The following is a 25089-nucleotide window of genomic DNA, read 5'->3' on the forward strand; positions in this document are numbered from 1 at the left end:
CGGGTCAGACCTGCGAAGAAGCAGCTTGGGGTGGTTCTTGTTCTCCAGGTTCTTGTCAATGAGGTCAGACAGTAGCTGCTTGAGGACATCTGTGGCATACTCCAGGCGGCCCTGCAGGCCTGTCATGATGAGAGAGGCCACATTGCCACGATCACGCATGGAGAAGCTGCGCTGCAATTCCAGTGTACGGATGAAGGTCAGCAGGAACACCTTGTTGTTGATAAGCTGGGCAAAGAGTTTCAAGGCTTTCTCCACATGCTGCTGTCCATTTCCCTGTACCTGGGGTATGCAGGATGACCTTCAGGGAACAGGCTCTGGATGTCCACCCAGGCCCGTAAGACCTGATGGTGATGATGCCTGCTGTAAGACTCTCTTCATGAGGGCTGCAGTCATTTTATCCCCCAACTCAGACTTCCCCTGCTTATTTATTTCCCTTCAATTTCTTCTATCTCGACTCATTCTCTTGAGTAAATAAACCAGCAAATGTATGAATAAGATCAGGGTCATTCTTTTTTCAAACCTTCTTAAATCCATGTTAGAATTAGGAAAATTTTAATTAATTAAGCCACTAATCAGAAAATGGCAATGAGACCCTTTCTGGTGATCCTAAGGCTGCTATGCTATCAAAACTACTGACTCTTTTCTCCCTAACCCTACTCCCACCCCTGGATTTCCTGGGAGCCCTGGGCCTACATCATTAGAAGACAAGCAGTACCTCTAGCTCCCTTAGAACAGGGTGGTCCTCGATGCCTGGGAACAGAACTCGCATGGCATAGGTGCGGTAGTCCAGGTAAGGGATTCCTGACCGGTCCAGGTCACTGGTTAGCTCATTGATGTCTGTCTGAAGCTCTGCAAAAGCTGTGAGGGTGAGTGAAGACAGGGAAGCTCAGACAGTGCTCAAGTCAGGGGAGAAGACAGAGGGAAAAGCTTCTCTGAAGGAGAAAAATTCCAAACCCAGCCAAAACAACTCAAAAAAATGTGTGTGTATGTATGCAGGTAAATAGACATGTGACATCTTCAGAAACACCATCTACCCACTTTGAGACAAGCTCTCATTAGCCTGGAATTTACAAATTAGGTTAAGCTGCTGGCCAGTGAGCCCTAGAGATCCTTCTATTTCTGTTTCCCTGTGCTGGAATTATAAGCTCATGCCACAAAGCCTAGCATATTTTTATGTAGGTTATAGGCATCGACCTCAGGTCCTCGTGCATGTGACTGAGTTATCTCCCAGCCCTCTGGTTTTCTCTTTACTAGGTGATTAACTCTGTGATTTGTTATAGTTAATGGAATCTGGATAGCATACTGTGATGAGAAGATCAGCAATTTTTATGCCTTCTATGATTATCTGTAATTTTTTACTTCTGTATTTGCAGATGTGGCTAAAATGTAGAGAAGAGAACATTATGATGTAGGCCCTTTGTAGGTATTAGAAGCAAGGGGAGAACTGCTGGAATTCAGGAAAGGTCAGAATAAGCAAATTGATCTCTTTCCCTTAGGAAGGAGATGAACCAAGATGAGAAAACCCTGGAGGGCCTTGGCTGTCAAATGCTCAGCCCACAAGCAAGTCCAGGCAGTGAAGGGCTCCCAAGTGTCTCCCTGGCTTGCCAGGTCAGGGGTAATTCTTCAGGCTTGGTGCTGTGGTATGAGGAAGGTGGAAGGGTTCTGATCCATGTCTTCCAGTACAATTTTTCCCCATTGTCCAACAATTGCCTGCTTGTGAAAAGCCACTTACAGCAAAAGGAAAAATGTTTTGATTTCTAATTGAGATGTTTACCCAGACAGCCTGCCAGGTCCTCAGCCCTAGAGAATGCCAGGTATACTTGTCACCCTGTGGATGTGTCTGCGTGGGAGATGAGAGAAAACACAATCTCCACTCCTACACACATTCACACCCAAGGCTGCCAGCAAGCATGGCCTTTGGAGCAGTTAGTCTACAATAGTGATAGGAAACAAATCCTAGGAGATGATGGGCCAGAACCGAGGCAGGGCTCTCTTAATTTCCCTGCTGTGGCTTCCATATAGTGCAAAGGTACCCCTGTGACTATTAGTAAAGGGATCAACACTGGCAGTTAAAGACTCTGGTCTGAGATAGTAACGCCTAAAATCTCTGAGTGTGATGGCATAGCAGTCTTGAGGGGGAGGCAGCTGGCCAAATTGTGGGCTGAACTGGGGTAGAGCAGGGACAGTGAACAATGCCAATGAACCTGTTTCTTCACTCATGGGTCTCCCCCTAGTCTCTAACCCCAGGAACAGGGGAAGCTTCTAGGAAAGAGTAGAATACAAAGGCTTGTGGGAAACTACAGGAATAAAGTCAGGGTTTCTATATAAGAAGGGCAATGAGATTAGGGAAGGAGGATTCCAGGAAGTGAGGATGCACTCGCACTCACCTTCCTTACACTCCAGTGCCACCCTGGACTCCAGGTTGTCCATCTGCATTTGGAGCCGCTTGAGTGTGAGGTCATTTTCCCTAGACTTGCGCTTATAAGCGATGAGGACAATGATGACGATGATAAGGAGGAGGCTTCCACCAGCTGCTATGCTGATGATGGCTGGCAGCGTCAGCAAGCTGTCGGAGATGACACTCACCGAGCCAGGTGAGAACACCATGCCGCCCACGTGAACCTGTGCATTGTACACATAGACACACACAGTGCACAGAGGTGTAGAGTCCTGGCATGCCATCATATCCTACAGTATCACAGTTCGAGGAATGACGGGACAGACTACAACAGTACAGTCCATATTTGGATACTAAGTGAGTCCTGCCTTGGGATCTGCTTCCTCTTTATGTGTTCTCAACTGCTATATCACTCATGTAGGACATGGAGATGAGGAAATATGGAGGGCATGGGTCAGGCAATGAGATGAAATGGAATCTTTCTTCAGGTTTGCATGGTAAGGCTGGGCAAAGGAAAGAGACAGAAGAGGGTTCACTCACCATAACCTTGTGTTGCCCAGTGAGGTTGGGAGGTTCACAGAGCAGCTGTGTCTCAGACACGGTGACTGCACAAGGTGTCTCTCCAATCATTACTGTGTAGTTGAGTTTGGCCCCTCCAGAGGCAGGAGGGCAGAGATTTTTGCCCTGTAGAGAACAGGTGCCTTAATGAGGAGAACTGGCATATACAAGCAGAAATTAATTGCCTACTTAAAAAGAGATAAAGGAGACAGGGTGAGGCAGCAATGCAAAAACCAAAAAAATGTTTCCATGTCAGGTTTTGAAAGGAGACTTCAACCAGCCACAGGTTAAAGAAGACAAAAAAAAAAAAAAAAAGGAAAGTGAAAAATGGCAGTAGCAGATGTTTGGGGAAGGAGGAAAGGAAGAGGAGAGACAAAGATGGAGAGGAGGACACATGGGATTTAAGGGCAGGTGGGGTGCAACAAAACTCCCTCCCAGATGCTATCACCTGGAGATTTGGCCTCTTAAAGAGGGAAGGGCCTGCAGTACTCTCTTCCCACCACTATCCAGGCTTCTCTCATGTTTCCTACCTTCAGGATGATGGGTGAGCCTGGCTTCTGATCCAAGATTCCAGTGGGGCTGAGCAGTTCAAAAGTTGGGTTGGGGTAGTAGATGAACTTGGTGTCATTATAGATGAGTAAGGATTGGACATTGTTAAAGAGAAATCCAAACTCATCTGGCCGTTCCACAGTGTCCAGGCCTGGACGGTAGTCAGTGGTCAGAGAGGGCGCCAGACAGGTGAGGGTGGTTGTGTTTACCACTGTACACACCTAGGAGGCAGAAAAGCAGCATTCTCACCACCCAGTTGGTGAGGGTTGGTCTATCAACTCCTCTTACCCTCTGTTTGCTTGACTTCGTTCATGACATGTGAAGCCCTTAAGACCAATGTGGTGATGCTGCACTTAACTCCACTCATTTATTTATTAACACTCTTGAGCACCTGTTTTCTGGCAGACACTGGGCTGAGAGTTTGGTGCACAGAATGAAGTAGTCTCAAGGGACAGCTCTGGATTAATTAAACAAGCATTATAAGCTAGTCCACAGAGAGCCTGAGGCAGCACAGGGTTGATACTGTGAACTGCATGAATGGATGAGGTATACTCTGGTGGGAAGGACCAGTTGCTCTGGAAAGTCTGTAAGTTTGTTTGGCCTGAAGCAGCATTCATGAAAGATTTCCTTCAGTAGTGTAGGCCAGAGAGGGCCAGTGCAAGAACAAGTTTCAGGGGAGAAAGTAATGAAAAGGTCTGGGGTTGAGGATACAAGAATGTTTGAAGAAAAGGACAGTTACACTGAGGGAGTATGTGTGTGAGGGGTGTGGTGTGGTATATGGTATGGAGTAGAAAGCAGTGAGATGAGCATTTTGTACCTTGCATAGTGTTCAGCTAATGTTTCAGGACAAAATGATAAGGAAACAGGATCCTGCCACATAGGGTCTTTCTTTTTTCTAGCCATGTAACTCCTCCATCTGCACTGGGGTAGAAACTTAGAAGTGACAGAGTTCATGCTATCCCTTGTCTCTTGATAGATCTCTGGTCCGCTATCAAATTCTATCGGGCATGCCCCTGCTTAGCACAGTCAATGATTCTTTCCTCAGTGATTGGTTCTGAGGCTAAGACAGCAGCCAACCAAAGAAACTACTAACAGACCCATGGAAGAAGCTTAGAAAAAAAAAAAATGCAGATTCTAACTTTTTTTTTTTTTTTTTTGGTTTTTCGAGACAGGGTTTTTCTGTGTAGCTTTGCACCTTTCCTGGAACTCACTTGGTAGTCCAGGCTGGCCTCAAACTCACAGAGATCTACCTGGCTCTGCCTCCCGAGTGCTGGGATTAAAGGCGTGCGCCACCACTGCCCGGCGCAGATTCTAACTTGCCCTCCAACTTTTACTCTATACCACAGTTAGCTCATTTTCACTGTGGGTGCTGAGTTGTCACAGGAATAGCCTAGGATACCTTCAAGAACTCAAATACATCCTGCCTAGCAGGTCGTGTGTGTGTGTATGTGTGTGTGTGTGTGTGTGTGTGTGTGGTCAACAGGTACACACTCAGGCTTTATGACCAGAAAACAGGTCCCTATGTGGAACAGATGACTGTAGCATAGCAAAGAGCTGATATGTAGAAGTGATGTCAGAACTTCAAGTCTAAACCTTAAACTTCTCTAACAAAACAGCTTCCCAGTGGCCTTTCTGCTGTGCTAGGGATCAGTTCCCATTCTTGTCCTTTTCATTGTACATGTCAGCAGCCCCTTTCCAACTTAGTGGCCATGTCATGGTGCAGCTGGGGATATTAAGGCATAGGAAAAGCAACAGGTGCTGTTAAATGAGTAGAGTTAAGAGTTGAATTCCTAGTTCTGCAGGGAAGACTTTCAGTTCAGTGTTATACTCCATTGCTGTAGCATCTTCCTCCTTATCATCCAGTTTCTCTAGACACAAAGGAGGCTCCTATGTGAGTGAGAAAATCAGTTCTAAACAAGAGGCCTGTGTGTGTTGCCTTCCCTTCTGCATCACACTCTGCTTATCAACATCCCTATGCATTTTGTGGTTTTGTGCCAGCCTTCCTTACTATCTACTGGGAGCTTGGAACACAAGGATAACCCTAGGTAGGGTGAGGCTAAGCTGGGGCCCAAATGGGTCAAAAGAGCAAAGTGCTTCCTTTCCCTTTCCTGTAAACAGAGGCATGGCACAACATTGTGGGGTTATGTTCTAGGGACACTGCTTTCCCCTATGCCTTCCATCCAGGCCTCCTAGCCTGGATACTTCCAGGCAGGTCACCATGTAGGCTTAGGTGTTCTACCAGAGGGTAGAACTATATTTTAGTTTCTGAAAATACTGCAGTCTATGGTGTGTAGTAATGGCGGCAGTGAGGAGACAGTCCTTAAGATGTAGATAAATTCAAAGGGAGGGGAGAAGGGACCTCACCTGGCCTGTGGCTTTTGCAGGATGTCAGGTAAGAAGGAAGCTCTTGCCATATATTTTCTCTTGGAGGACAAAAGCTGTAGCTTTTAAGAGTCCCTTGTCTGCCTCATGCCAACATCATAGTATTCTCTCTGTACTACATTTACATCCCATTTTATGTATATTTGTGCCTTGTCATATTGATCCTGCTACCTGGAGAGATCCATAGCTTGGCTAATTCCTTGAGGCAGCAAAAGCCTTGCTACCAGCCAGCATTCCTTGCATATAGAAACCAATGACAGAGCCAGCCCTAGCCCAAACCACCTCATGTCATACTGCCCACATGCCCTAAACATCCCAAGGAGCTGTTTCTGGCTATACAAAGTAGCCAAAAACAGCCCTCATGCCATAGAGACAACTGACATACACAAACCAATCCTCTGGCCCTGTGGCACCTGTCTTTCCTATGGAGACCAAGAGAAGCTAGAGCCAGCTTTTTCTTCTGCCCCTGTCTGAAGGACCCAGGTTTTACAGGTTTCTGCCTTGGCATGGGACTCCCTTCTCCCAAGAATTGATCTGTGAGTTGTACTCTGGTTGGTCATGTTGGAATGATAATAAAATCTGTATTTTTAAACCTGTATTTAATTTTTTGAGAAGAGATGGTTTATCTACCCTGGGTATGAGTTCAAGGTGCGTATTCCTAATACTCCAGGCCCCAGAAACTTGACAGAACAGCAGTGACTGGGAGCTCAGAGAAGATTTAGCTGTCAGTAGGTAGACAGGGTCCAGGCTCTTTCCATGATTCAAATTCTGTACTTGGATGTAGGGAGCATGTGTTTATCTAGCCAAAAGTGCTGAGTATCTGTAGCATGATGGGAAGTAAGGCCCATGACCATTTCACATGGTCAAGTTATGAAGAGTCTGGGTAACCTGAAATCTAGCATGAATCTGTCTCAAATCACCTGTGACTGGAGACAAGCCATCTATCCATTTAGCCTTAGTCTCTTTGATATGCAAGGAAGGTATAGGACCTGATGATCTTCAAGACATTCTTGGTCCAGCCTAGCATTCTGTTATTTTGTACACCTCTGTTTTCCAAAGAAGATTCAGTAGGCTGGACATGTGTCAGGGACAAGAGTAGAGGCATCATTTTACATTTTTCATGTCCATCTCAGCTTCATCAATATCTCAAAGGTCACAGAGTAATGGTAGTAATTCGTGGTAATAATAATGGTTACCACAGCATTTTCTGTACTATAATTATGAATTCAATAATGTTCAGAAAATGCTCGCTGAAAAGAATGAGACTGTGCTACAGGAAGAAACTGAAAACTTTTAAATAACTTGACAGACATTCTGTTCTCATCAGAATAAAAGAAATTTTTAAAAATCACAGAAATCGTAGCTAAAAAGAATACAATTATGCAGTTATGCAGAAGAGTAAAGAAGCTGTGATGATCTTGCCAGCAGGTCAGAATTCTGCCTTCAGTAGCTAACATTGACTAACAAACATTATGTCCATGGCTGTCCTGCTCTGACATGGCAAAACAAGCCTTTCATCCATTCACCTGTGAGGAACATAGGCTCACAGAAGTTAAAGGACTTGATCAGAGCCATACAGCTCATAAAGGCAGTGTCTTGCTTCCAATACAGAAGTTCCTAAATGTGGTGGAAGAATTTATTTCTATCTCCTACACTGTTTTCATTTAGCCTTTAAGTGAACATTTTCACTGAAGTGAGCATTACCCTTTTGTACTCTATCAAACTCAGCAGCCAGCACTTTTAGACCCTTGCTGTATTGTCTTCTGAAATTAGGCTGCTATCACATTAGTTTCTGGGAGGCTCAGCTATTTGGAACCATGACTACAGGGTCAGGTTTTCGGTCAACTTTCCTGTTTAGTGATCAGGTATCCATATGCCTTATCCCTAGCTCCTGGCCTTATAAGATGTGGGCAGAGAGCCATGCTTGCTGAGGCCAGGAAGGGAAGACCAAAGGTTACTCACATTGACAGATTCTTTGCCATTAAACTTGACTCGGATCCTTGGCTCCTGAATGACATCCAAGTTGAAGCCAGTGATAGTTAGGGGTGTGTGGCCACTGGGAACAAGAAGAAGCCAGGTTACGTTAAAACCCCCTTAAATTTGGTACAGTGAGCTTCAAAACCATTGGGAAACTCAATATGAGCCACCTTGGGCTATAGGGCTTTTGCAAACTCATCTCCCTCTAAGTGAATTCTGTTAACCTTACCTCCCTCCACATATACTCCACTAACCTCACTGTATTCCAGATGATGTGTTCTGACTACCTCATATCCCTCCAGACATACTTCACCAATCTCACTCACCTAGTGATGCTCCACTCTGGCTCAATGCGTTGGACCCGAGGGTCATCTATGTACTCAAACTGCAGACTGCTATCTATCCGGGCTCTGTCGACACTTACAGAGACAGGGACTGGTCCCAGTCCATTGGTTGATGGGGGTGAAACACATACAATCTCATTCATTGACCTCCTGATGGGGAAACAGAGAAGGGTTAAGATGGGCATGAACTATCTTGAAAGGCATGTTCCTTATCCCATGTGTGGCCATGAATGACACATTCTGCTGTTTTCTTATTTTCTGTGCTATAGAAATACCCTTTACCAGTGTCCATAAGCATCTTCCTTTTACCTTAGCTGGATTAGGAAGGGAGCACAGTAGAAACAATACTTAAAGAACATGGGCAGTGGCAAGGCTTCACAGGATTTTGGAGAACTCCTTTTTCTGGATTTTTCTAGACTCTGACTTTAGTCAGGTTATCAATACGTATTCACATAATACCTGTTCTCTGTTGTAATAAACACATAGGGCTTGCTCTTGCAGAGTTTATAGTGAAAAACCCTCAAGTGGGCAACACTGGGCAAACTGGGGCCTAACTTATGGATTTCTTCAGAATCCTGGAGTCTGCATCCTCAGAGTTCATGGAAATGCCTGACAATATTAGATTTTGTTTTCTTTTAATGCTCAAGAGATTATTCTGAGGACAAATTTGTGCTTAAGTTGCTGAGACCATGTGACCTCCATGAGTTCCAAGTCCCTACAATGAAACTCAGCCTGGGAAGCTACTGGAATCTTTCCTCATCTATTTTGATAGCCCTTTCCTCCAGTTCTCTTTAGATGTACCAATCCCTCTGATCTGTGGGACATAAACTAGTAAGTGATCCACATTTCAAATAATGGCTGGTATGTTTGGGCCAAGGAAAGGACCAATGACAAGAAGGTAATGGGCAAGCCAAGGCAACAATAACACATTATCCTTCAAGTTTACCTTACCCATAGAACTCGCAGGTCTGATTGCCCAGGTACACTGCCACACTGCTCCCAGCACCAAGGTAATGGCCTGTGATGGTCACCATGGTACCTCCTGACTCTGGTCCCCGGATGGGGCTGAGTGACAGCACAGAAGGGTTCTTGGATAAGTAGAAGAGAAACATTCACAGCTTAGGTCAAAGTCTATACCTAACAGTAAGCGAGATAATTATCATGCTAGGAGCTAAGTTACTTTTCCTGCCCTTTGTAGTTCTAAATATCACTGCTTTGTCTGGAGGGTCTGTCCAAGAAAGGTGAAGGGCTCCCATACACTGGGATTAATTAACTCCCTGGGGAGTCTTGTCTTGTACTTATAACACTGAAGGGGAAGCAGATAGAACACTGACTAATCTATCAATTAGTTTGAAAACTGAAAACAATTTAAAAATGCTTCTTTTTTTTTGGGTTTTTTTTTGTTTGTTTGTTTGTTTTTCGTTTTTCGAGACAGGATTTCTCTGCGTAGCATTGCGCCTTTTCTGGAACTCACTTGGTAGCCCAGGCTGGCCTCGAACTCACAGAGTTCTCTCACCTGGCTCTGCCTCCCAAGTGCTGGGATTAAAGGCATGCGCCACCACCGCCCGGCCTAAAAATGCCTCTTAATATAGAGCCTGTCCTGATTTTTTTGGCACAAAATCAATAGGGTTGAGTAAAATGTTCTTGCCTAAGTTGGGCAGCTGATTGACTGTAGCCTCTATGAATGATCCATATATATGTCCTCTTGTCCTTTCCTAAGCACTGAGAACTCCTGGTGCCTTCAGTAAAAGTTAAACATGGCCATTCTCTGGTGGATGAAAATATTACTTGCTAGCACACTCTCTAAATTGTACATTAAGTTTAAAAGAAATCTCTAACCTATGACATACCGAAGAGTTTACCTAAATAAGAAAGAATTGCTTTTGCCTAGTGAGCAGTGGTATGGAAAGTATTTTTTGTTTGTTTGTTTTTGTTTTTGTTATTTTGTTAGATGGTCTCATGATAGCTCAGGCTGGCCTTGAATTTGAGTGAGACTCTCCTGTGAGTGCTGGGATCAAAAGCATGTGACTCCACACATAGCTTGGAATCTGTACCAGCTACTCACTATCTATGGCCCTGAGATGGCTCATGGGGTTTTTCTGGATTTCAGTTTGTTCCTTGTCCATTGAGGAGGGTATGACCGGCCTAGGATCCCTCCCAGCTCTGATATTTACAACTCTCTCCCTATCTTATCTTTTCTCTTTGATTTCTAGGTCCTCTGGGAAGGAAATGAGGCACAGTGGCTGCAGACAGGCCAATCTGAGAGAGAAAAGTACAAGGGAAAATGTAGCAATGCCAAAACGAGAACATCAGCCTGGAAGCTCTGGACAAAGCAGCGAAACGCTTTGGAGAGAAGAGAGTTTTGCAGCTTAATGATTTTTCAGAACTCTTAGCAAGGCTGGTTCGACTCCATCTACTATTGTTAACACTTTTTAATGAGTACTCAATATGGAAAAGTAGGTAAGTTTTAGAAAAGGAACTTAAGGGCCTCAATGCAATGTATTGATTCAGGATGAATTGAGCCTAGGTAGACTCCAGGGTCTTGGAAGCAATTTATTGAATTTAGTGCCAGCTTCACAGAAAGCTTTGGTACCAGAACTGCCTGTTGTCTGAGCATGATGAAATGTCTTTAGGGCTGTGTATACATGTACATGTAACCACACTAACACACAGAACTGTTAGTTTATATGTTCCTTCCCCTAGTCTTGTGCATAGAGGTACAATCTTTGCCAGATTACAGTGACTCTTCTAACTCTTCCCTTAAATGATCTCATAAAAAAACAAAGCATATGGATAAATATAAATTACTTAATTAGTGTATCCTCATTAGGCTGGAATTAGACCACAATGCCACACTAGATGAACAAAATGGAGCCCAGTCTTCAATCTAGAATCCATTTTCTATGCAAGGCTTAAGTTTCTGACTTATTTAGAACTCTGAACTATGGTTCTTTGGGACTCCAAAGTCTCTGGTTTTTCATTTGTTTGTTTTAAGTCATCTGACTATTTAACCCCAGAAAGACAGGCTTCTAAGCAGGGAGGCCAGAAATTCCCTTTGCTAGTTGCCATGGTCTGCCTGGCTGGGAGGGGCATATGAGATTTTCCTAAAGTCTGGAACAGATGTGTGTCCTTGCTGGCTCTGTGGCCAGCCTTTGTCCCAGTACTTACCACAAAAGTATATTGCTGGTGGGAATTTGTCATAAACTCTTCGTTGCATTCCCCAATGCACAGGCGTACAGGCCCAGATGTAGTGCCCACAGGGGCACGACCCATCTCACAGACGATCCTGAGAAGACAGCAAACCTTCCAATGAAAGGCTTGACAAGGCTACAATCCCTGCTCATTTGCTCAGCAGTCAGTGAGTGACCCATGTCAAAACAGTCATCACTCTCTTGCTATAGTGCTGGACCATGGTTCAGTTGAGAACACATGTGACCATTGGTATAGTGCTAGCCACCTGGGCTTTGTCTTATCTGCACAGTGAGAGGTTAGATGTGATTATATATAAAAAGCTGTGGGTGCCTCTGATATAACTAGCATTCCTGTGAGCACATAGTGCAGTGTCTCACCATGGATCATTTCTAGGATTGGTGAAATAAGACCAACAGTGATTGAGGGCAGTACTTAGATGGTGTTTTTTGCTATGCAGCAAGCCAACATAGCAGCTCTCCCTAAAAGCACAGGTGAGTGATTATTTGTCACACTGGCTGATTCAGCTGTAGTCTCTTTCCTTCAGTGAGCTTTCAAAGGAGGCTAGATACATCATCTGGTGAGATAATGTGAGCATCCAAACAGCATCTTCCAGCACAAAGGCAGAAGTTCAGGCCCATGGAAGTGGGTGAAAGGTGGTAGTGGCTGAGTTCATTAGTGCCATGTGACACTTAATCAGGGCTGAGCATCCTCAGTGGGTGACATGGCCTTGGTTAGAAGTCACATCTCACACTGGCAGGCAGGCTGGAGGAAGATGCTCTGTACTTTCTCTGCAGGTCAGATCAATACCCCCCTGGTGATTTCCCTGGCTCCTGAGATAAGTAACAGAAGAACATTCAAATACTGGTCCTTTAAGTCACAATGCCTTACAGAAAGGGTGGGTTGCAGGGGATAAGTAGCTTTGAGGAAATTAGACTTTGGGGGGGGGGTCCTTGCCTGGAATACTGGGCCTGGGGTCAGTAGGAGAGGGTCCTATCAGTCTCAGCAAATAGGGGGTAAGGAAAGGAGGAAGGAAAACCTCTTGTTGCCTCCTGATACCATTTCAGATTGCAAGAGCAGTGACCATGCTAAGCTTGCTTAGTGGGAAGTCAGGAAAGCAAAGCCCCTCCCCACTAATCTCCTGTATTATCCTGGCACAGTGGGAAGACCTGTGTTTAACAGAGCCATGCTTATCTGAATAGTTTCTCTAGGAAAGAAGGTAATTAAACAGAGATTTCATTTCAATGTAATAAAACTTGCATGAAACCGATCTCTCTCTCTCTCTCTCTCTCTCTCTCTCTCTCTCACACACACACACACACACACACACACACACACACACACACACACACACACCCCTGTGCCACTGGTCTCCATCTCCTTTTTAACAGTTAATCCTCAATAAGTACTTTGATTCCTGGTAAATATTTACTTAACCTACAATAACTATTTTATTACGTTTAGCATTTAAGATACAACAAGAAAGCACTCCACGGAAGAATGTTCTTCCTTTACTTTATCTATGAATAAATAAATTCATTATGAACCCACATAAGCATGACAGCAACAATCAATTAGCTTTGGCATTAGGAGCATCTGAGAAGCTTAATCTAAGGTGCTGTGTTTGGTTATTTTCATGCTGCTACTTGCTTGGAGTGACAACTCGAATACTGTTTTTGGTGTTGGACATTGCTTTTGTTTTGGGATCCCTGACTTTCTACAGCCCACCCTTTAACCCCTAAAAGAACTCTGAGGAGTCAGCTAATTCTTAAGGGCAGTGAGTGTGGGGACTGGGAAGCAGATGAGCCTTCCCACTTCTTCTAATCAAGGGCTGATTCTTTCCTCATTCATGGCCAGTGTACACTCTGTGGAAGAGTTCTACCACAGGAAAGGGAGGAAGAAATTATTGTAGGCTTGAAGTTGTGGAAAAAGGAAATTGAAGGACCTGTGAAGGATTCAGGCAAGACTGAACTCTTGTTCTTGGGCCTGTTTCAGAACGGAGAAGGTCTAGTTTGGCCTGTTCAACTGTCCATGGAGGGCTTAGGAATTGGCTGGGCTTAGGAATGTCTTTCTAGGTTCTGAACATTTTCTTGCTTGGGGTTCATGTTCCAAAAGCTAAGCTTTATGTATGGAGTACCTGGGAGAAGAGTGATAGAAGGAAATGGGGCCAACCCAAGTGTCTGAACTGAGTGCCTGCAGCTGGCTCTGAATGCCATGCTTGAATGGGCCTGAGGCATGCTGTCCTCTTTTAGCAGCTGAGCTCTGTCTCACTTGAAGTGTGAATAGGGAGAGGGCCGGGGTCAGCAGCAGGCTATGAAAAGGGTCTGCATAGCCATATCTGAGAAGGTAGACTGGAGTTTTCAGGAAATCAAGCAGCATTGTGGGTGGAATGAAACTGCCTCCCTTTTTTCCTCTTTCACTTGTGAGCCCCATAAGGCAGGATGGAGAGAACATGAGTGTTCATAGAACACCTGTCTTATGCTGTGGGATGTTCTGTATGCCAAATGCATTCCTCTGATTGGTTAGTAACTAGAACAGTGATTGGCCAGTAGACAGGCAGGAAGTATAGGTAGGACAAGAGAGAAGAGAATTCGGGGAAGTGGAAGGCTGAGGGGCGAGACCTGCCAGCCACTGCCAAGACAAGGGAGATATAAGGTACTGGTAAACCATGAGTCATGTGGCAAAGTATAGATTAATAGAAATGGGTTAATTTAAGATAGAAGAAGTAGATAGCGAGAAGCCTGAGCCATTAGGCCAAACAGTTTGAATAATATAAGCGTCTGTGTGTTTATTTTCTAAGTGGGCTACCAGACTGCTGGGGCTTGGTGGGACCTGGAGAAAAGGTCTTCAGCAACAGTCTTAGCTTAGGGAGCTGACACTGGCTTGCTTATCTATCTATCTGTCTGTCTGTCTGTCTATCTATCTATCTATCTATCTATCTATCTATCTATTTTGGACAAAGTCTCAAATTTCTGGGTTTAAGCAGCACTCCTGCTTCAGCCTCCCAAGTAGCTGGAACTACAGATATGTGTCATCACACTTGTCTCAGATGCCAGACTTAATAGAATACTCTGGATACTCTAAGGGAGGGGCAGCACAGGCATTATAGTAGTGACAGAAGATTTTGGCAAATATGGGAGACAACCCCACTCATTTCCTAAGGCTCTGAGAGTTAGTCACTTGATGCCTCTTCTTGTCTGAGGACCACCACAGACAGTAGGCTATATATTACTTTCTCCCCAAGTCTCATTTGTATTATCTGGTTTAATTTCTGGAAGGCTACCCAATTTACATGTCCTTTGTGTTCCTGGTAGCTCCTAGGCTCCCTATGTATTATTAGGAGGCAATGACTAGTGATAATAAAATTTTCCCTTATAAAATGAGTTGGGCCAAACAACTGTTCATTTTTCACTTGAAGATTTGACTATTAATTGACAGAGGGCTTCTGGAATCACATTAGTGCCACCAATAAGCTTTCTAGTTGTGTGTGGGGGGTGTTGCAGATTCTGTGAGTCATATTGCTCTAGCCCCCTGAGGACCACTTGGGGGTACTGTACACATCAGCAGTTTCTAGTTTACAGATGGACCATTTGAGGATCAGGGAGCAAAGTGACTTGCCCAGTGCTATTCAGTCCATCAGCAGCTGAACTGTAGCTTGCCCTCAGGCTCCTAGCACCAGCTCAGTTTTCTCATTATCCCCATACTACACCATCCCCCACAGACCTGCATAACTGGTGGCTCACTTCCTAAATGGGAAGCACAGAGATCCAGCACCCATCCAGCTGTGTTTGAGTTCACAGATAGAGCAGATGAGAGAGAGGTCAGATGAGATCAAGCCCTTGTCTCTGGAGGTGCTGAGTTGAAATTTGGACCTGCATTCCACTGCCCAGAAAATGTTCTATGGATAAATCATCTTGTCCTCCATAGACATGTGGGGTGTTGATTGCAGGACTAATCAGGGCCTTTAAACCAATATTAACCTAATTGTGGAATGATATATGGCAGACACAAGCATATGGTGAATCATTACCACACCTGCTAATTCTGCTTTTGCCCAGGATTCTGTACAAAGCCCAGTTAGCCAAATTAATCTTTTGCAGACACCTGTAACGATTGCACCTGCTGCTCACTGCCCAGGATGGAGGCTTAATAATGTTAACGAACTCTGAAACCTTAGGAGTGGTAATGAGCCTGGCACAGCTGGAAAGTAGGTTGCAACCAGTGAGGCTTGGGGTGGCTGGGTGTTGTTCCTGTCTATCCTGTGCCTGAAGCAAGGAAAGGGGCAGCTTTCAGGAGCCACATCAACCTCAACATGCCTTCAATGACTGCTTCCCCCAAGGTCTTTTTATAACCACACTTCCAATTCATCTGGGTACTTTCTTCCCCACAGCCCTGGGTAAAGAAGTAGACTTGCTTTTATAAACAGAACTAAAATTTCTTGCAGTCCATCAGATGAAGGTCAAAGACTAAATAGCTTGCTGAAGTCTCAGGGCTGGTTAGCAGAGAAGCTAAAGTCAAAACAGCTTAATTCAAAACTTGGGCAAGTTTTGGGTCTAGCAGCCTCGAAGTTCACATTCTTCACCCTAAAGTCTAAGTCTTCCAACAAGACCCCCAAATGAGACCATGGCAGGTTCTTGAGGTCTAGGTGGATTTGGGGTCTGTGTAGCCAAGTGCCTGGTTCATCTTGGCAGGGCACAGAACTCTAGACCATGCGACCATGAAGCTTCCTGCAGGTGGTCCTGGCTCCCAAAGTGGTTACTTTCTAATGTGATTTCCACAGAAATACTTAGGCCTTCCTGGTTGCTTTTTTGTAGGCCTAGCCACCATTCCCTCAAAGCTCATTCCTTATGAGCTACGGTTGTCAGTGAAGAACAGGACCTGTAGAATCAGAGGGATCAGGCCAGCTTTATTTCCTCCTCCTCAATGGCTCTGACACAGCCCCAAGAATCTGGGAATTTACCCCTTCTGCCACTGACTCTTCTCTGAGCTATGGTAGAATCAAGGCCCATTGAGGTTCAGAGCCATGGGTGATGGATGAGTCATGGAGCCAGGCCTGAGCTAGGAGTTAGGAGATTTAGGGTTGGATTCTGCCATAGAATTTACTTCCCAAGTGACCAGAGAAAAATCATTTCATGTTTCCCCAACTTTTGCTCTTGCCAGCTTTTACAATAATTTACTTGCCAGAGGTTAGAATAATTAAAAAAAGAGATAGTGAATGGGAAAGTGTTCTTTAAACTAAAACTTGCTGATGGAGAATAAAGTGATGTCATTTTTATGGCTGCCATTGAGAAGCCTGGTTCTCAGAGAAGCCTGAGGCTGCAGAGGAACAGTGTAAGAGAAAAGCCTGAGTTCAAGTCAAGTTATTATCAGCTCCTGATACACACAGAGCTGCATACTCAGTGGATGAAGGAGACCTTGACCCAATGTCACATGACAAACCATGAAGAATGATTTGGTGGCTCCCTTCCCTTATTCCTACTCTTTCATCCTCAGCCTCTGGCCTATTTCCTGCCCACCAACTCAGACTGTAGTTTCCACTGCCTAGGAACACCCCACATTGGAACATATGTCACTCCTGAGCTCACCCGCCTGCCCAACACTACATGCCTATTTTCTAATTTCCAGCTGACATTTCCCTTAGTGAAATAAATGAATCTGCTCCAGTGGAGGCCCTGTTCAGATTAAGCTGCTGTCAGAGCCCCATGGATGAAACAAATTGTTGCCCACAGCCTACCCTGTAGGATGCATTTCAATGGGGGCCAGTAGGAAGGGCCAGGAGGTCCCAGAGGGGCTTTCAACATTCATGCCAGCTGGAAGGCAAAGACTAAATGAGGGCAACATGGGCACCTGGCACCCTGATGCCTGAGGGGACTAGGAACAGGGAAGCAACTGGAACAAGACCCTCTGAGGGCAGAACCACTCTGGAAAGGCTTCTTAGGGAGTTTTCCACTGGAGGAAGTGATGTGAAAGATGCTTGGGACAGTCCCAGAGAAGGAAGTACAGAGACTCTCCATTCTAAAGCTAACACAGACAAAGGCCAGCAGGGTGGACTCACTGCTCAGCGATGATGTATTCCCCTGGAAGGGGTGTGCAGGGCACTCCAGCCACCTGCACATGATGAGCGATCTCAGAGAAGTCCAAGCCCAGGTTCACTCCATGGATGGTCACACGAGTCCCTCCTTCAGGTGGTCCTGATACTGTCAAAATCTGTAGGAGGGAGGTGGGGTTAGCCACTGACTGAGTCATCCACAAGAAAAGAACAAGGTTCCTTCCCCTCCCCAAGAGCAGGGTGCTTAGGAACTATGATGAGACTCCTAGAATATGAGTGTCTTCTATTCTTTTCAGCTTGTGCAGAATACTGATCTATTTTACATCACTTCCTTGATCATTCACCCATCCATCCACCTACCCATGCAGCCATTAAAAAAACTCATCACAAAGAGTTCTGAACTCTTCTAAGAACAGCACTGATTTATGTACATCTCTATTCACTAGCTGACTGACTGTGATCAAGTTACATAATCTCTGAACTTCAGCTCTTTTTCTTTGAAGAGAATATTATCATGTTTACTAAGCTTTAGTGAGCATGGAAAACCTAAACAGAGTTAGTTCTTGAAGCTCTGTGTACACTAGGAGACTTTGCAACTATGATAGTGTTGTTGCTATGTGGTGATATATTGTGTACCCTAATAAACTTGCCTGAGAATCAGAGGAAAGAGCCAGCCACTAGATTAGAAACAGTGGTGGCACATACCTTTAATCCCAGTACTGGGAAGCATGCACACCTTTAATCCCAGGAAGTAATATGGCAGGGCAGAAAAAAGGTATATAAGGCATGAGTAATAGGAACTAACAGGAACTCACTCTCTTTAGGCTGAGGATTTTGTAGAGGTAAGAACTAGTAGTGGCTGACTGCTCTGCTTCTCTAATTTTTCAGCTTTCAGCCTGATACCTGGCTCTCAGTTTATTTTTTTGTTTTGTTTTGTTTTGTTTTGTTTTGTTTTGTTTTGTTGTTTTTGTTTTTGTTTTTATTAAAAAACCATCTAAGATTGGAACAACATTACTGCTACTTCTGTGCTGGAGTCTGTAGGATACAATGGTGAATACACTGCAGATTTGCCCTCAAGGAACTTATAGTCAGGAAGGAAGTGATAACAAAGACTCATAAATAATTCTAGTTTAGGGTCTGTAGTGGTCAGAGAGATACAGGGAAAGCAGTGGGCACTTGGGCAGGTGGGAACTGGATATAGCTGAGGAGAGAACATCACAGATTCATAGTGATTACCATTGTTTCTCACAACACATGTTAGAGCCAAGAAGTGACTTTAGATTTTACAAACCTTTGCTGGCTTCCTGCTAGTAAGGAGCGTTTATTTATTTATTCATTCCTTAATTTCAGTTGCCAAATGGTGATTTATCTTGTTTTGCTTTAACTCAAAAAGAAAGCAGTGGCAGAATCAGATTGCCAAAGTATAAACTTCTCTGGAATCCAGTAAATCCCACTGAATACATCCACGCTTTGAAGTCTACAGTTACCTGAGGTGGGCAGTAATTAGCTAATCATGATCCTGAGTGAACTCAGTTCCAAGGAACAGAGGAATTCATAATTGCCAACCTAGGGATAGAGGTGGGAGTATCTCAGGGAATTTTATTCCAAGAGTCTCATTTTATAGCAAGAAGAATGAGAGCTATAGATGTTAGGGCTGGATCCAAAATCTCAGGCAACTTGTACACAGCAATAAAAAGGCTACTGTTTCCACTGCATTATAAGAAAGGCAAGACTTGATTGAGACAAGAGTGCACTCCAATCCCAGTATTGTGCCCCTGGACTGAGACACTGCCTTTGTGTTTTTGGACACTGAACAGGTTCTTCCTTAAGACTGTACATGCTGGGTGTCTTAGTTGGGATTTTTATTGCTATGATGAAACATCATGACCAAAAGCAAGCTGGGGAGGAAAGGGTTTTTGTTTTGTTTTGTTTTGTTTTTTAATCACAGTTGCACATCATCAAAAGCAGTGAGGGTAGGAACTCAAACAGGGCAGCAACCTGAAGGCAGGAGCTGATGCAGAGGCCATGGAGGGGAGCTAATTACTGGCTTGAACCTCATGGCTTGCCTAGCCTGTTTTTTTTATAGAACCCAGGACCACCAGACATAATGGGCTAGGCCCTCCCCCATCAATCACTAATTAAGAAAATGCTTTACAGGCTTGCTTACAACCTGATCTTATGGGGGTATTTTCTCAATTGAGGTTCCCTCTTTTCAGATGACTTTAGTTTATATCAAGTTGCCATATAACCAACCATCCAGCACAATTTATTTCTCTTAGGGCTGGAGCAGCAGTCAGTATGGATGAGTCTAGGTGGAAACAGCACTCCTCTGATGATGATGATTGGAGATATCCTGAGTCCTGCCACCCTCTCAGACATGGACTCCCATGGCCTAGCCAGCAAGGAAGAGATGGAGTGTGGGTAGGGATAGCTCTCCCTACCTCACTCTGGTGGCATGCTGATCAGACTTTGTTTTAGTGTGGTAGTAGCCAAGCTAGGATTGACTGAGGCTGCCAACTTCCCTTCCACTTCTATAGGCCTTCAATGGTACTGCTTTCTCAATTTTTTCTGTAAGGCCCTGAGAACACTATCCTGGGGATTGTTTTCATTAAGGTCACCGTATCTGTGACTCTGAATCCCCCTTCTTGGAATAAAATATTCCACCTTATAAATAAAAGTAAACATATGGAATAGCTCAAGGGAGAAATCATCAAGGCATATCCATGTGTTGGGAAAGATGAAAGAAGGAAGGACAATGTGGAAGAGAAAAAGCCCCCAGGAGTAGGGAGTCTCTCTGACTCTTCTGTCTTTGGAAACTGAAATGTCCAAGTATAGTGTGCTCTGGATATTCTGCTCGGCCCTGGCACAATTTGTCAGAGGTCAAGGATCCTGCCTTGGGGGATAGACCCTTGTCTTGAGAGGTCGGGGGAGGAGCTACTTTGCTTCTACCTTTGTAGTAGAGCATCAACAGAAGGGAACACTTTCAGCTCCGACTCGTTTTCCCGGTGTTCCCTTCACTCCACCCCAACACCAGCACCTGCATGGCAGGAATCCACCTACTCAGTGGGTTGGGGGAACTGTGCTGTTTGGTTCCTTTCCTCCCACTTTTATTTTTTAAAAAAAATTCTTTTGCTCACTGCAGTTAATTACAACCTTTCAGAAAAGAAAAGAAAAAAAAAAACCTGTGAAATGAAATCTTTCTGGAAAGCCTAAAAATATTCTTGTCTCACAGGTAGCACATGCATACTTTGCTTCTGGAAGGTTTCATAGTGCAGCTCCCCTGTTGCTCAGTCATGACAGCAGACTCTTCCAACATGGAGGGTTAGTTAGACACAGGTTACAGGTACTGGGCTGTGGGGTCAATCTGTTGACACAGAGTTGCTCAGAAGTGTAAATCAGCATAGAGAAGCCTTTTGAGTAAACTATGAGCAAATGTTATAATCTTGGCATGAAGGTATATATCAAAGATATGTGTGAGCCCAGCTATCAGTTGCTGGTATACAAATTGGAACCTTCCTAGATCATCAGACCAGATCCTCAGGCTTGGAAAGTGCTGGGGAAGCTGGGTATTCAGAAGAGTATTTTTATGGACTATTTCTTATATTGTCATCCCTTGGAACAGGTAGCTGGATAGTTCAGAGTAAAGAACAGCTAAGCAGTACACAGCTTTGGACTTAAAGAAATTCATAGATTATAGTTTTGATTAAAACAAAACTTATCTGGAAAAGTTGGGATTTCCAAAATATAGATGAGTTGGTTGTCATCTGATTTTCAGGAGGGTTTCCAAGGCCTCCATTACTGATGACTTCCAAATCTTTGTAGTCAGCTCACACCACTCTCCTGAGCTTCATAGTCATATATCCAACTGCTATAGGACATCTCCACTTCAACCTGCATGTTTCTTCCTTCTACCAAGGCCCAATTATCCAGATTTTCTCTCAAGGCAAATGGGATCGCTATGCTCCTGCCCAGAAATTCTGCAAGCATCTTCAAGAGTTATTTGTCCTTCACCTGTCATGTATAACTAATAAGGTCAAGGTCCTTTTAATTCTCACTCCCATGTTCTAAGCAGGCTTCATTATCTCACTCACTATGACCAAAAGGGTCTCCATGTTCCTCCATGTACGTTTCACAGCTGCCAGGGGTTCTAGCTACTTAGCTTGGTGGTTGTGATCATTACTAAGGAAATGTTCCCCTGGATTCTGTTCTCCCTGATTCCTTCAGCTGTATCTTCCATTCTATAATATGCCTTCTGTGTCCTACCAGATATTAGTGGTTCCTATACTAGATGCACTTTAAAATCTCTGTGTCAGGGCTGGAGAGATGGCTCAGCTGATCAGAGCACCTGTTACTCTTGCAGAGGTCCAAAGTTTGATTCCCATTACCCACAGTGGGTGGCATGCAACCTCCTGTAACTTAACTCTAGACCTGACATCCTGTTACGGCCTCTTTAAGTTCCTGAGCGCGTGTGCGTGCGTGCGTGCACACACACACACACACACACACACACACACACACACACACACACCAAAACAAAACAGAAGCTTAAAAACTCTCTATGCCTTTCGATACATTTGCTTTGCCTGAGTTCAAAAGTCAGAGAGGGTCAGGTTGGTAGTCTGTGCTTAGAACAAAGCAAAAGAGGAAAGCATCCTATAGAAGCCTGTCTATCAGAATCTTTCCAAATGTCTGAGAAGAGTCCAAGGCCATGATATCTATATGGTGGCCTGAGTCACAAGAATCTGGCATGCATATCCTCATTCCTCCCCAGAACTAACTGTGCAGGGTGCAGGAAGGAAGCTTGGTGGGAAAGATTTGGTCTTCAGAGAAAGAAAGAATAATGCCCCTCCAGGACAACATTTCAAACTAGGCAGTCAGTTAGTTCCCAGGCTTTTCCCCAGTGAGACTCTGTCCTCAGGGTTTTTCTTAAAAGTAGCATGAAATTTCAGGATGCCCAGGACATCACTTCATAAAGCCTCGATGCTATTGGTATCCAAGTCTGGCCTTTTGTGTGGGTCTATAGAGGTAAACTGCCTGTGTGTCCAGTTATTGCCTGCAAAAGCCCAGGAAAGGTCTTTATGATCTAAAAGGAGCAGTGGGACTTCAGGGTAAGGTAGGAGGGTGGTAAGAGGGAAGTAGGGTAATACTGAAGCCTCCACTGACACAAAATAATCTCAAACATGGCTCCGATGTTGGCTTCCAGCTTCAGATGGCCTGTGTATTTCTGACTGTTTGGGATAAGAAAGTGAGACCTTCTGGTACCCAGGCAGTGTCTGCAGCAAGAAGAGATCAGGTAGCCTCTGGTTTCTGGCAAACCTGAGTTTTGGAAAGCAGAAATGATACTCCTGAGCTATGTGACCTTGAACATCCTCACCTGAAAACTGATAATCATGCTGGTCTCAAAGGGAGGATGTCAGGATTAAGTTAGCTAATATTTGGAAAGCTTCAGCATGTTAATTCAGGGATCAGGTCATAACAATGTATAATTTCCTGCTCTGTGCTTTCCTACACACAGGACTTGCAGATGAGAAGAACACAGTATATAGGGATTGTTGGAAAGCTAAGAGATGGTATGCATTTTCCTGCTGATCTGGAAGGAGAACTTGTGAATCAAGGAGTCCATAGCAGATGCGGAGTAACCAGGTGGGAGAATACCTGAGAAGTTTCTTGCTGGTCAAACTTGTCCAAGAGTGGTGGTGCTGAGGATAGGACCTTGAGGACCACCGCAAAGACCATGGCCAGACAGGATTTTCACTGCCCATTTCACCAATGGCACATTAACTATCTTGGGACAAAGATGACTGTACTTTTCTTAGCAACCTAATATTTAGCATACTGGCTAGCTCAGACCAACCATCAACAAATACCCCCAATTCCAGTTACTGAGAAATGCTGGTCTGTATAGAGTTCCAGAACAAATTGTGTTCTTTAACTATGACTGGAAGAAAGGGATGCCTAAGTGTTGTTTGGAGGTGTTCTAGAGTATTCCAGTTCTAGTCTAGTGTAGCCACTCAGAATTCCTTCCTATATTCTTCTTATTTTAATTTAATCCAATTTCTAATTTGACTCTTCATTGAGTAGAGAACTGAGCAGATACCTCCTCATCTAACATCTTTCAGAGTCTGAATACAGAACTTGCACCCACTGGCTTTCATCTCTGTAATGTTGTCTGCACCTTCTCTGAAGAGAGTTTTGGAACCTTTTACTGGGGGTGGTGGTATTCTTTGCTCTAGATCCTGGTGTTTCTATCATCCTCTCAGGCAGAGTGACCTATACAAAGCTAGTGTTTGAGTGAGTGCTTAAGTAATCAATGTGCAGTCAGGAAGGCCTGTGATTACATCATTTCAATGTGTGTCATACACACCATTAATGAGACTTGCTGTGGGCAGCACCTAGCAGAAGGTAAACCTTGGGCATATTTCCTATGACTTGTGTTGTTTTTCTCCTTGAGGTTTCTTTCCCCATTTAGAGAACTTTCGCTACAGGATTCTCTCCTTCGTGTGTGTGTGTGTGTGTGTGTGTGTGTGTGTGTGTGTGTGTGTGTGTATTTTCTTTTGGTCAAGCTCTCATTCATGTAACTCATGCTGGCTTTGAACTTGTTGGAGATAGCCTCCTGAGCACTACTATCACAGACAGGTGCCACCATATCTACTCTATATTTGCATTTTAATGGGGCTTTAAGTTATCCTGTCACCTTGTCTTAAGATGATTGGTATCTAGTTGTGGAGGGGAAAGGTAGCCTGTGCATTGCAGGATCTAAGAGAAACATTTTGGGGCTCAGCCTAGTAGCAATAAACCCTATCTATACTCTCTCAAATATGAAGTGGCTCAGCCAAGCCCTTGCCATGCACCTATTGATTAGTACATGTTAAGCCAGGATAATGGAGACAGCAGGGTATAGAAGAACACTAGCATGTCTTGGATACAGCTCAAGGTCTCATAGTAGATGACTAATAAGAAAATTCTAATTTTTTTCTGGACCTCTAAAACTTTTGGAACCTTTGGTTTGGTGATCCACTTCTCTACATGCTCAGACCTACCTCCACAGCTGTACAGTCAAATGGAGCCCCAGTGAACACCCTAGACACACTTCAGCTCAGTTTCTAGTCTTTCTGGACTCTGTCCTGTTCATTTTACTTTGTGGGTGCCATGACCTGGAAAGCAGCACAGTGCTGTTACAACTGCCCTCTTTCTTGCGGCCACTAATTGAACATTTCAAGAGAACTGTGCCACAAAGCTGCTCAAGGGCAAGAGCAGATGCAGATGATTAATTACAGCTGGGGGGATCTAAAGGGCTGCATGAGGAAGCAGAGTGGGAGGGGCTTGGCAGCTGAGGGAAAGTGATTAGGGTAGCTGCATACAACCATAGATGCAGGCAGGGCCTGGGTAGGGTTCAGAGGGGCAAAGTTGGGGCCTCCCTCAGCATCAGAGGAGCTTGACGGAAGATTCCCAAAGCTTGGCTTTCACTCTAGAAACACTGTCTTCTTTAGGACTGTCTCCTGGCTTATAGGGACAAGGAGTAATATGACAAATTGTCCATCACCTCCAAGGAATGGGAGATTTCTCTGATAATGCTTGCTGTTCCTTTATTTATGAAGTGCTCAGAATGAGACAGAAATTTCACCTGGGACTTTATATATTGT

The 25089-nt window shown here is 44.4% G+C and overlaps 1 protein-coding gene across 2 annotated transcripts in view; it reads right to left on the reverse strand.

Moving 5' to 3' along the window:
• Plxna2 (plexin A2) overlaps positions 1-25089 on the reverse strand; it is a 201244-nt gene that overhangs the window by 18271 nt on the left and 157884 nt on the right. For both annotated transcript variants that reach the window (XR_004946163.1, XM_036202014.1), the window contains exons 13-22: positions 17453-17604; positions 11377-11494; positions 9160-9296; positions 8191-8358; positions 7850-7943; positions 3487-3726; positions 2939-3082; positions 2388-2622; positions 716-858; positions 11-279 (exon numbers count right to left, since the gene is read on the reverse strand). Coding sequence is in view for 1 of the 2 variants with exons in the window: in XM_036202014.1 (XP_036057907.1) it covers positions 11-279; positions 716-858; positions 2388-2622; positions 2939-3082; positions 3487-3726; positions 7850-7943; positions 8191-8358; positions 9160-9296; positions 11377-11494; positions 17453-17604 (1700 nt within the window). In the remaining variant the exon portion in view is untranslated. The remainder of the gene's footprint in view (positions 1-10; positions 280-715; positions 859-2387; positions 2623-2938; positions 3083-3486; positions 3727-7849; positions 7944-8190; positions 8359-9159; positions 9297-11376; positions 11495-17452; positions 17605-25089) is intronic.

This window comes from Onychomys torridus, chromosome 11 (assembly GCF_903995425.1).
Source record: "Onychomys torridus chromosome 11, mOncTor1.1, whole genome shotgun sequence".
Classification (NCBI taxonomy): Eukaryota; Metazoa; Chordata; class Mammalia; order Rodentia; family Cricetidae; genus Onychomys; species Onychomys torridus.